Source organism: Daphnia pulex, chromosome 10 (assembly GCF_021134715.1).
Source record: "Daphnia pulex isolate KAP4 chromosome 10, ASM2113471v1".
Lineage (NCBI taxonomy): Eukaryota > Metazoa > Arthropoda > Branchiopoda > Diplostraca > Daphniidae > Daphnia > Daphnia pulex.
This window is the reverse complement of record NC_060026.1, coordinates 7,534,877-7,547,562: the sequence shown is the minus strand read 5'-3', so window position 1 is coordinate 7,547,562 and position 12,686 is coordinate 7,534,877. Positions and strand designations below refer to the sequence as shown.

The following is a 12,686-nucleotide window of genomic DNA, read 5'->3' as shown; positions in this document are numbered from 1 at the left end:
ACGGGGAAAAAGACATGCTGTGACTCGGCAACGTCGCCCCCCTCCCCTCCCTCTGATCACAGCGTCAGTTGGTCTCGTCTCGTTGGTAGAGTGAATACACGCCCGTATCGCTCTCGAATTCAGCCTCTTTCAGACTTCATTCTAATAGCCTACTTGATTGAACAGTTCAAGCCTAGAGCTTCCCCATCTCTCCCGTGCTTTCGTCTTTACGCAGTCTCCACCTCTTTTTAAGTGAAGTTCTTATCGAGATCAGCGCACTCTAGTGAAGGTGAAAACAACTTTAAAAAACCATGTCGGTTATTTTGAATTTTCCGACGCACTACGTACAGTATCTTGCATGGAAACTGGGACAACCGCTAGGTGGTTCTTACGAGTATCCTGTGTAGAACCCCTAGCGGCTGTCCAAGTTTCAATGTACAACAACAACTAACAGGTAGCTTTTGCTTTTTTGGCACGGCGAACTATCGGGCAGTAGAGGAATAAAAAGCTTTCCCGTGAGTGGACTTGAATACTAATCTAATGCGTAATATATTCTCCGAACGTTGTATTTCTTTGTTTCACCTATTCTCCATTTCACCTTATATTTTCTAAGTAGTAAGAAGCAATAAAATTCCCTGGTGAGTAAATGATGGATCTTCGTATATGTCAATATTCTTATCTTCATTAAAATCCGCTTATTTCACTTTTTCCCCTCTGACTTGGGCTATTCGTGATGGGAGAAACCCTGACGTGCCTTCCACTTGGGCCAGCAGTGTTGATAGATACGCGGGTGTTCCTTCCACTTGGGCCCAAAGTGTTGTTAGAAACACTGGTGATCATTTCAGTCGGACCAGCAGTATTGGTAGATACACTGACGTTCTTTTACTTCTGACAGCATTGTTGATAAATTCCGTGCTTTTTTTAACACTTCTCCTTAAAAAAATAAGAGACCAATTTAATCGTTCCGGATGAAAATCTTTCTGACTTGTATTTATCTGACCAGCTATATAGTAATATATAAGGTAGATAATTCAATTAATAAGGCTAATTTAAATAGTTCCTGTAGTTTACCCAAAATGCTGGAATACCTGGGTAGGAAATTAACAGTGTGTGTTGATGGATTCACGCTAGCTCGGTAAATGAATTTCGCGCCAAAAACCACTAGGTGAAAATGTCTGCTAAAGCTAAAGAATATTCTTCTGCTAATAGCAATATTAATTTAGATCTCAAACGATTTCACAAATACCGGTTTATGTGGGAAAACAGATGCCAAACCTAAATTTGTGTACTCTTCAATTATATTGCCATTGGCTATCCCACCAGATGGTGAGGGATCTGGCGTTCAACTCAATTGCCTTGAGAAAAGGGGTGTATTCCCATAGAAGTTTTTACCGTTTTTTAGCCAAGCGAATAGACGATTGTCCCCTCGTTGTCCCATGAGGCTGTATAAGAGTGCAAACTCCTTTACTCCTTGGCATGTGCAACGATATGGGAATGTACCACTATTAGCAGATGATATGACTATCAAAGTTTATTCATAAAATGAAGTATCTTTTTTTTCTGGCCTCTATGACAAATAGCTTTGTGAAATGCTTCGAGTATCCTAGTTGCTAAAGGCCATTTGGTTTGATTTTCTTTACTAACTATCAACTTAATTTTTGTGTTGTGCTTCTTAGACACAACGTTCGTTTATCAGAAATCTTTATAACCATTTTTGTATCGATTATTTAAAAAAAACTTGCCTTTGCCGTTCAAAATTTAGGTTGATCAGCGCAAAATGTGCCCCGACGCTTAGGGAAAATTAGACAATTTTGCCGTTGTCGTAACAATTATTGAATTCCTTTTCAAGCTAAATTCTTGAATACTTTTTATCTTTCAAAACATAATTTCACTAAATTCAAGTTTCAATTAAACACAACCAACATTTAAAGTAATTCATTGGGTAAAACAAAACAGAAATTGCTTAACTAATGCGCTGTATGTTTAGCCAACGCTGTATGTTTTTTGTCTAAATTCTTCTTTCAAAAATCAATAGTCGCCCTACTACATTGGCTTCTAGAGACAGGTCTCCGAGGTTCAACCACGTACGTTAGTCAGGATGAATTTAGTGGCTAAGAGGTGAATGCATGCTGATGCATGCTTGAGTTTAAGTTAAATCAACAGTGCGTATAAGAGATAAGTTAATAGCGCATAATTTCCCATGATCAATACTTTTCCAGAAGCTTCACTCAGTTTCAGATCAGGGACTCTGGATCGATGTCACTCATTGTCTATAGATACAAAGTACAATTTTTTAGTATCCAGTTCATCTTTTTTTTTAAATGGGGACATTACTTCCAACTTTTTATTCGTGTGTTGAATGCTATTTTTCATACGGAGGCTTTTTTATGTGAGGCACCCCAAAAATACAGGCACGGCCCTTGAAGGCTACGATGAGATTGGTCGATTTGCGTTAATTTCAAATAGCATCTTCACTAGAATCTCTGGTTTGTGCAAAAAAATTATTAGAAAATTAGTCTTTTGTTTAAGTATGCGAAAAGACTTACATAGTTACATTCAACGACGAAAAGGGATTTGGTGATCGAGCTAAGTTGCAGGACAAGACCGATTTAATTCCCTGAGAGATCAACACTAATCAAATTCGAATTATGTAGGCGTGCAGGATTACATACTAAGAACAGTGCTGCCAATAATTCCGTTTTAAAACGAAAACATATCATATTATGCAACCCAAAGCAAACGCAATAATCCGCCTGTTTTCCTTTTTGCTCCTCCATCCTCCAGCTTTCGACTGGTGGAATGATAGTTGTTTATCGGAACCCAGTAGAACGCTAACAGTCTTGGGTTTTAAAAAAAATGGCCTGGATGGCCATTACTCTCAGGTAAAATTCTAAATTGACCATGTCGGTATCAATATGAGATTTGGTACGGTGGTTGTGAGCTTTATCCTGAATTTTGTCTTGCTGATAAATGTCCAGTTTTCTTTTCATGAAGCGACGAAAATGCTTGCCAAATAAAAAAAAATCCTTATCGATTTTTCCGATGAGGGAATCAATTGTTGAGCCTTAGATAATAATACTTTGGGCTTGTTTCAAAACGTTCGGTCAAAATTTGACACTGCGGAATTCCGATAAAGTCTTGATTTTCGTCTTTCAGAGTTTCGGATACCCGACTAACTAGGGCTTCGGTGAATTTTCTAACGTTTTCTTTATGCTGAAGCGTGTTTAATTTGGTACTGCAGTATTTAGAAAGAGATCTTTCTTTGATGTCCCATGGAATTACAGTAGGAAGAATTTGCTGCTTATTTCACTGGCTGTGCTGGTTCCATGACTGGCTCAGAAGCCAGATTTTCACCGGTTGGTGTTTCAAAAAATTTTATTTTCAGATATAGTTGCAGATACTGGATATGATCCTGTGAGACATCCAAACTGCACCAAAGTAAAAGAAGCATTACAAGCTCCAGTGATGGATTGGGATTGGAGACGGTGAGGAAGACATTTTGTCCGAAATATTAAAAAAAAACATTAAATTGATGATGAAAATCCAAAGGGCGGGGATTTAACAGTGTGTGTTGACTACGGCTGTAGTCCAGGACGTGAACGCCCGGACAGATCACGGAACAAGGGGGAAATTCCCGTTAAGAGGCTCCCCTTTAAAAAATGTGTTCCTTAGGTTCACATGAATCCCTACATGTGTAACGAATCTCGAGATAAATACGACATTTATTAGTGTCGTTCTTCCGTTCAGTAATATATTTGGTGGGTTTCACAGTGCTGACACAGTGCCGCAGAGGTGATATTAAAACTTTTTTAAACTATCGTGCTATTAGCCAACACCTCTATAAGACACAAAAATGTAAACAACAATACAAAATAATGGACTCTTTAAACAATTGACAAGCGAAACCACGAAATAAATTGCCTCTATATAAGTTTTCATTTTGAAAATAATTGACTGCTGGCCACTAGAAATATTAATGGTTTGAGGTAAAGCAGTGACTGACAAACAATTTAAATTCGTAAAATGGTCGCACGAGAATTCAACAGCAGAAAGCAATTTTTTTGTTCTATCAAAGTTAAAAATGTTTTAACCATACGACTCCTTTATACCCCTTACACTCATACCCCTTACAACTGTCAATGTGGGACTTGCTTTTCATGTTGTTTAACAAGACTGCTACACTGGTCATCTGGCTAAAAGAAGAAAGGGTTTTGAGAATATTTTTTGGAAAAAAAGTTTTGATATTTCATTAAAAAACTTACAAAGTAAAAGTCGCGCCTACGAATCATTAACCGAACATTTTTTCTCCACTGAAATAGTAATTGTGTTATAAATAAAGATAACAATGCTAAAGCTCCCCAAAAAAGAATTAAGTATTTTTTATAATAGTATTATTTTCTTTGCTTCGTGTCTTTAGCTCTCTAACAATTATTTTTATTTAAAAAAGAAAAAGGAAAGCAAGTGGCTCGATCTCCAAATTCTCCCTTAATCTCTCCTCCAAATCCAACGAAACCAATTTGCAGATTCTCTAATGGTTTCCATCATGCAAATAAGTTTTACGATTCGGAAAAAAAATAATTTTCTAAAACTTATTTTAAAAATATGGATATGTAACCATTTATTATTTCAGAACTATATCATAATAATAAAAAAACGGCTTGCAACAATGAAATATACGTTCTATGCCTATGAATACATTTTCTTGCATAAACCCCTAACCAAAAAAGAAACAAATAAATGAAAAACAGGGGATATTTTTCAATTAAATACAATATGCCTCTAGATTAAATGGTTCAGTTCGAGTTACAAAATTTTCGACTAGCCCGTTAAAGAACCAAAACTGTTTGCGAATCATCTTATTCTGCAAATTCCACAAAGATTCGGTTCAATTTGGCTTCAGTAAAAACTGCATCGTTGGCAGCCTTAAACCTGCAAATTGGCTCTAGCAAAAGTAGCTTTACGCATCAGTCAATGGAAGCAACTACATAAAAGACAAATTTTTCAACTTGGTCCGTTCACATATTAACGTCAATCTTCAAAGCTGATGGAAAGTTTATGTAAGAGTAAAACCTCCCCCACTCGTTTCGGAAAGAGAAGTACTTGCACCAGCCCCTGCAACAATCCGTTTGCTAATAATAAAAGTTATGAAATTTCTTCTCATAAACTGTTATGATTTTCCGAATCACGCCAACTCCATGAATGAATTACTCGTAAACCCTACCATTCAAACTCATCAGACTTGCCATTTCGTGGTTCGCTTGCCCTTCTAAGTCAAAGCTAACCAAACGTCTTCAAAAATCTTAAAAAGTTGGAATTTGCTTTGACATCGAAAAAAATTGCGTGAAAAAATTGGTATAGACCCATATTATTTATTCCTTCCAATGAAGTCACAAATGAAAACCCTCATTCCGTAAAACCCCGTGGAGGAAAACCTCTCTCTGTACGACGACTACCATACAGTACTATCCTTTTTTCCTATGGTAAATTCGGTAGTTAGTATATAATTGATCCCGGACTAATAAAGAATAGCATTTATTTATTCTTTTGATTTCATTTGAAATTTTTCGCCCTTTACCAACTCACGGAAAAAAAAGACTTTTGCCATGAAAGTCTGTCACGACCAATTTAGGTAATAATTAAGATAATTAAAAATTGTTGCAGAAACCTAGGCGGATGTTTCAAAATTTGTCCAGTCTATAAAAGAAAAATAAACGATTTACAATGTCATCAAATTTAAAGGATTGTTGGGCAGTGGCCTACAGTGACACGAAATCTCCAATCTAATCTTAGCGCCATTCAATAGAACTTGTCAAGCCGATTCGAATGACATAAGGGAAAGTTTGTGCAAATTAACGCATCTCTGAGTGAATCGACTTTAAAGTTTTGGGTTTACCGGGCTACTGTAGCGTCATTAGCCGCCACTTAACCCACCCCTGAACCCACAGTCTCGTCCCTTGAGGTTACTTCTAGTAAAGGGTTGCTGTATTTCAGATTTGAGACAAGGTTGTTTTTCCCTGATTTTCTTTTCCCGTAATGATTTTATTTTCGGCTTCACAAGGCAAAATAGTTCTGAAAAAATTTGGAACAAGTCTGTAATACAGACTATTGCCAAATCTATAAGAATTGGAATCATGTAAGGACGATCTAGTTCTTGGGCGGGTGACTTTCGGCAGTAAATGTTGGTAATTTTTTACTTCCAACAGCGTTGGGGTTCTACGAATCTTTCAGAGAAGTCTTCCAAAAAATACAAGAAATAGACGTGGAAGATGTAGTCAAGCAGAGTATGACGGCCCAAGTAAGTCATAATTCAAATTCGGGAAGATGTCAAAGTCACCAAGAAGGTCATCGAACTTAAACCGCCAGCAGTGGCTATCTTCTTTGAAGTAAAAAGAAGCTGACGAAGCAGAATGGCGCAGGGAGAAGGACAACGTGGAAAACATATTTATAAATATCCTCCAACATTGAAGTGAAGCAGCACTCTAAAAATGTACAGCAGTATTACAGTGATGCATTGCCACCAAATCATCAGCCATTTCAGCACCCACCGACCCTGGAGTTTTCAACCCACTGCCAGAAGCTCCTCAAACAAAACCGCTCATGTCAACCCCTGCAACAACGTTTCAGCTAGCAGCAGTATCCATTTCATACCCGACTCTACTAGTCGTGCGTCTCTTGCGACAAAATGCTTTAGTTTTCTAAACATTTATTTATCGCAGTCGAAATGAAATATCCAGACAGAAGGAATTGAGACACCAGTCTCCATCACTAGACTAGAAAAAGAAATATCATCCTCGGTTTCTCAGGACTGGCCAGAAGGATATCAAGACAAAAAAGGTATGAAAATGAAAAAATCAAAGCATATAATTTTTTTGTTTTCAGATTAAGAAAACTTCGGTAAACCGGATTGAGAAGAAGAAATAACTTCATCTTTCGTGGCGAGTTGCTACAGCAACATAACCGTCAACTTATTCCAGCCATGTGAAATCCCGAAGGTGAAGGTAATTGTTATCACCATTCTCCGCCAAAAACTGGAGTATCAGTCTCAGATATCGCAGTCGAATCCAACAGAGAAAAAGTATGAGCTAAATCCATTATGCCACTTATTTTAGTGTAGAGTGGTCAAGAGACTTTTTAGGTTCACCCGAATTTTTAGTGAAGCCCTTCGGCGTGGAAAAATCATAAATGAATAGCGAATGTCGATCAAAGTGGTATCTATATCTTTATTGTATTATACGTATCGTGTTTTCTACTCAAATGTATGTATCGCGTATAAGTAGAAAAACTGCTCTTTAGTATATCAAGATTCTTAACAACAACTGATACATGTGATTATTCTCACCTTTACTCCTTGCTTTGACTGTACTGTCATTTAACAAAAAAAAAGAAAAAAAAGGTTTAAAAATTAAGAGTTGTGTTTCGATTAGGTTTTGATCTCTCAATTTTGGAATACTAAAAATTTCACAATTTTAATGGCGCGGATGCAGTGGAGACCAAAATTATCTAGAGCTACTTTGGCAATGAAAACCTGCTTTGCAAACTTACTCATCAAGAAACTTCAGCGAATCTAAAAAAAACTTTCCGTACACTCATTCATCAAATCTTGCCAATCACGCAGAAGCTTCGTACTGCCCAGATCCAAAAATATTCACCATCTGCTCTTTCTTTCTTGGGATAGCAACTTCAAGAAACATTTCTGGATATTTTGAATCACATTGAGTGAGTTTCAAAGTGTTTTGCAAGGTACTGTAACATAATCATAATCAGAAATTTAATATGCTCAGCAATTTAACATGCTCGGCAATTTAATACAACATACATCCCATTCTATTACACAAGATTACTCATGATACCTTGTTGACGGGGACACACAGACGAAGAAAGCTAGCAGCAGACTTGACAAAACAGAAGAAAAACTCAGCTGTGATGGTAAACAACATCCCATCTGACGGGTGTGGGTTTGCCGCTCAACAATCTCTCTCAAAACCAACAATTGTGAGAAGTCTTTTCTCCCTCGCCCCTTAAGACACCAGTCAGAAATTTGGATGTGGGACTAAAAATTTTGCGAATCGCGCATTTTGTAACCGATAAAAAACCCAACCTGCACCACTTGTTTCTCCGGAAGAAATGTGGAAGCCATGGATAAAGATAGAAGTAAGTTTCAAATATTGATACCTGTATTTAATTAAAATTTTAAAAATGTTTTTTTTTTTATTATTTCCAACCCCCTCCGTAGGGGCCCAGATGCTTGTATTGTCTTTTTTTGTCGGAACTACGGTTGCCATCTTCAAAACTTTTGTGGAGGCAAATTGTGTGTTTGTTGGGTATTTCATTTTGTATTCGCCGTGTCAAACCAACTATATTTGAAGTAGTTTTGAAACTTTGTAATATTGAAAAATTGTAATGATTCACGCCTCTTCCATAATTTTGTTTTAATGTGTCAAATTCATCGAATGCAAAAGATTTTGGAGAACTTTTGACACTGAATCCGTCAGCACTGGGGTTATTGAAGGGCGGGCGCGCCATAGAAGGTGGTTTGATTTAATTTATTAAATTAAAAATTATTGTGCCAATTATTGTGGATTGATTGTGCCGTGCCTGCGGCTATAAAAATTTTGAAAGGCGTTCGCGTTTCTGGATTTGCTATACTCCACGTCACTGATTTCCTCCCGCTGATTCGCACCAAATGGAGTGAGAGCCCATAAGTAATTTTGTCATTTTTATTTAATTCATTCATTTAAATTTTTAACCGAGCTCTTTATTTTTTCAGGCCCTCCCCCCTATATGAGACACATGCAAGACTCCATAAAAAAATTCTTCTTCCTCCGAGATCGTTCTGAATTGTTCGTTATCCTTGATTTTAGAGTCGGTTGGACTCTCTCAATACGCAAGTAACATGTTCATCATCTACTGGTAAGGCCATTTTTTAAACAAACTTTTGTTGTGAAAATTGGTTCAAATCCAAAACCAGCCTCTTCAAAAACCGTTTTCCCTGTTGAGAAAAACCACCACAGGGGATTTCGAACAAAGACTAGAAGGGAGGAGCTCGACGGTTTTTGAAGAGGTCGGTTTTGGATTTGAAGGGGTGGGGAAACGATATTTTAACGAAACGAACGATATTTTAAAAATAGTGTTACTCACTAATGCAAAACACTTGGGAAAATATGCAAAATTGGGGCCTAGAATATCGGTTATAACTTCTAAACGAATGTCCCCTTTTAAAAAATACGAATGATAGTGATAGAATGATTATTTAGCTATTGAATGAACCCAAGGGGAGATTTCTATGTGCTAAGATGTAATGGAAATAATGTTAAAAAAAAAATAAAAATAAAAAAAAAATTTCCCATAAGCCGCTGTGTAAAAAAAACAGAAACACTTTTTAGCGCTGAAAAAAAGGGTATCGGTGGACGCGTGAGGAAAGTGCGGAGTCCCGAGTGCAGGGTGCGGCGTGTAGGTTGGTAGGTAAAATGCAGGTCCATATGCCGCTCACAGAGAGTGCAGGTTAGGTTTTATGTCTTTAAAAAAAGCAACTCATGTATTTTTTTCGTCTGCTACGAGTGACTTGTGTATTCTGTGAAATATGAAATTATGAAAAGTTAGTATTCAGATTTAAACATCCACCAAATTACGCAGAATACCTTTCAATTAGATAATTTAAAATTTGGTGGATGTTTACATCTGAATACTAACTTTTCATCTTTCACAGAATACACAAGTCACTCGTAGCAGACGAAAAAATACATGAGTTGCTGCGTTGCCACGATGGCAACAAATGTCAAAAAAGATGTCGAACCTGTGGCAGGGAGAGATGGTTTCCAGTCTCCATGTTAAATTTCTCATAAGAGGTTGTCCGCTTTTTTTACTAAAAGGTCTCTCGGTATGTCCATATGCCGCGAGAGCCTAGATAGCGCCACCGTCGGAGAGACCTCCCTATGCCTCCATGTAAAAGTCGTTACTCGTTAGTAAAAAAGTAGCTTCCCGTCGAATCCCCTTATGGGAAATTTAACACTGTCATTGGGAACCACCTCTCCATACCCCTGGTCGAACAGCCCTGTATAATTTGTTTGGGGTTAACCATTTTGTTGGGCCCAATTTGACTAACTCTGCCATGGCTCTGCAGCTCTGCTGACTGCTCTGATTTTTGTAATTTTTTTTATAGATCCCTATCTGGCAACACTGCATAAGTAAAGAAATTGTGACACTTCGACTGGACCTGGACAAAGATTTTCAAAACAATGGAATGCTTGTGTCAAATTGTTGTTGATTTTAAATTATGTTTGCAATTCTATATTGGCCTGTTGGTTTTCATATTCGGAGTGAAATGCACAGGCACAGTCGAAGAATTTGGATATTGCACCAAACTGAATGGCTGCAACCAAAATGAGGTGGAAGAAAATATGTACACTCAAGGTAAAATCGGTAAAATCACTGCTAATAATAGAATATTCTTTAAAAGGTTTTTTATTGTTTTATCTTTATAAATCATTTCTTTTATTTTAATTTTTTACTTAACTTCCATACAGAAAATAATGAAAACTGGGTTGAGTTCAAAGGACATATATCCCAATCATTGTTAGACTATAAACCGTGTTTGTTCAAAAATTGTTCCTGCTTTACTAATCTTGTTATTGAAGACTTGAAGGCTTTTAAAGACGTTGGAATAACCAAGAGTATGTTGGATAAAGCAAAAGACAGGTCAGTTAATCCACTCATACATTCATAATTGTAAGGATATTGTTAATAATGTTAAAATACTCTAGCTATATTATACTTCATCTCTTTGTTGTTAGTCCAAAAATGTGTATTAATGGTTGAGTTACAATTGACCATGACACTTTCTCAATATTCAGCTGCTCCATTTATAATATGATTTTTTGAATACTAATAGTTAGCTTTTTCTTTTAAAAATATACAGGGGTACAAAATACCAAATCATTGGACAGAAGCTTTACAGGGAATCTTTCTGTTTATTTCCTTCAAGATGTGCAGGCATTGAACACTTCATACTGAAAGTCATAAAGGAATTGCCTGATATGGAGTTGATTATTAATAACAGGGACTGGCCTCAAGTTAGTCGTCATTTTGGGGAAGTTTTGCCGATTCTTTCGTTCAGTAAGGTAACAACAGTAGACAAATTCAGTTTTTGATTGTAAATATTCTATAAACGTTTCATCTACTTTCACAGACAAAAGAATACTTGGACATAACATATCCTGCATGGACATTTTGGGAAGGAGGTCCTGCCATAAATTTGTATCCTAGAGGCTTGGGGCGCTGGGACCAGCACAGAATCTCAATAGATAAAGTGGCTGCTACTTATCCCTGGAATGAAAAACAATCAAAGGCCTTTTTTAGAGGATCCAGGACCAGCTCTGAAAGAGATCCATTGATTTTACTTTCTAGAGGAAACCTGAACTTGGTCGATGCTCAGTATACGAAAAATCAGGCCTGGAAGTCAGACTCAGTATGTTGAGAATAATGTTTATTCAGGGTTTTTTCTACTTTTCTACATATAACTTTTGTTTTATTTGTATTTATTCCAAACTTTAAAGGATACTCTTGGTGCTCCGCCGGCTGAAGAAGTAAGTTTAGAAAGCCACTGCTCCTACAAATACTTGTTCAACTACAGGGGTGTGGCAGCAAGCTTCCGTTTCAAACATCTCTTCTTGTGCAAATCACTCGTATTTCACGTCGGTGACGAGTGGATTGAATTCTTCTATCCAGCGCTAAAACCATGGGTGCATTACATCCCCGTCTCGAGTGCCGCTACGCAGCGTGATTTAGCCCGGCTGATCCGCTTTGCCAAGGAGAACGACAGCCTAGTTTCTAAAATCGCCACCAGGGGGCATCAGCTGGTCTGGAATCATTTGAAACTGAGCGACGTCGAGTGCTATTGGAAGTTTTTACTGACCGAATACGCCAAACTTCTACGATTTAAGCCTCAATTAGATCGGCAACTCATTACCATTTGATCTGATTCTTTTATTTCCGTCCTCATTGTACAATACACTTAGTAATTAACTTGAACTAACGTCGTTTTTTTTTCTATATACGTGCAAGTTTTATTATGAACCATAGAACCCCAACTATTAAGATGTCTAACAAAAAGAGTTGCGTCAACCAACCACAATTCACGTAAGTTTGTTTTTTCCCTTAATTTGTGCTTTTTCGTCCTGAGACTCACAGAGTGTCGATCTAATTCGTGGCCTAGCTTTTCTTTCGTCTATTATTTGTGTGTCGTCTTTGTTCTTTTGTCGTGTCGTGTCGGCCCAGCGAAGACGTCGAGTTGCGTCAATCTACAAGCTGGTCGACGGACGGCGTGCCAACGATAGAGTCGTCCGTCTATGGAGTGGTCTGTGACTTTGGGAGTGTCATGTCGAGATAAAAACAAAAAACAATCGGGCATGAGGAGGAATAAGGAGAGAGAGAAAAAAAAAGAGAAATGAAGAGGGGCCAAGATAAAAAAAAAAAAAAAAAAAAAGACAAGAATAAGAAGTAGGGAAGGCTTATTATGTGAGCCGGAGGCATTGTCACTCCGATGAAGACGCACGGGCAATGAGAAAACGGGAAGACGACAAATCTTTAAAGCGTTCATAATAAGCGGCAGCAGTTTCCAGAGAAATCGAGCGCCCCAATCGCTTTTTCTCATCGACGTTTCAAGTTTCTTCTTCTTTTCGTTCTTGTTTTTCTTTTTTTCTTTTCCTTTT

At 37.5% G+C, this 12,686-nt stretch overlaps 1 protein-coding gene across 1 annotated transcript; it reads left to right on the top strand.

Moving 5' to 3' along the window:
- The first annotated feature begins 10,077 nt into the window (after window positions 1-10,077).
- Window positions 10,078-12,006, top strand: LOC124205774 (O-glucosyltransferase rumi homolog). Its single transcript, XM_046603286.1, has 5 exons — window positions 10,078-10,389; window positions 10,503-10,674; window positions 10,895-11,096; window positions 11,165-11,443; window positions 11,532-12,006. Exons 1-5 carry the CDS (start codon window positions 10,215-10,217, stop codon window positions 11,949-11,951), a joined length of 1,248 nt encoding a protein of 415 aa, XP_046459242.1. The 5' UTR covers window positions 10,078-10,214; the 3' UTR covers window positions 11,952-12,006.
- Window positions 12,007-12,686: the final 680 nt, after the last annotated feature.

Coding starts and splice junctions, on each gene's coding strand:
- LOC124205774 (XM_046603286.1), top strand. CDS start 10,215: ATGGAATGCTTGTGTCAAATTGTTGTTGATTTTAAATTATGTTTGCAA. Junction 11,097..11,164: donor CGATTCTTTCGTTCAGTAAG/GTAACAACAGTA, acceptor CTACTTTCACAG/ACAAAAGAATACTTGGACAT. Junction 11,444..11,531: donor AGGCCTGGAAGTCAGACTCA/GTATGTTGAGAA, acceptor CAAACTTTAAAG/GATACTCTTGGTGCTCCGCC.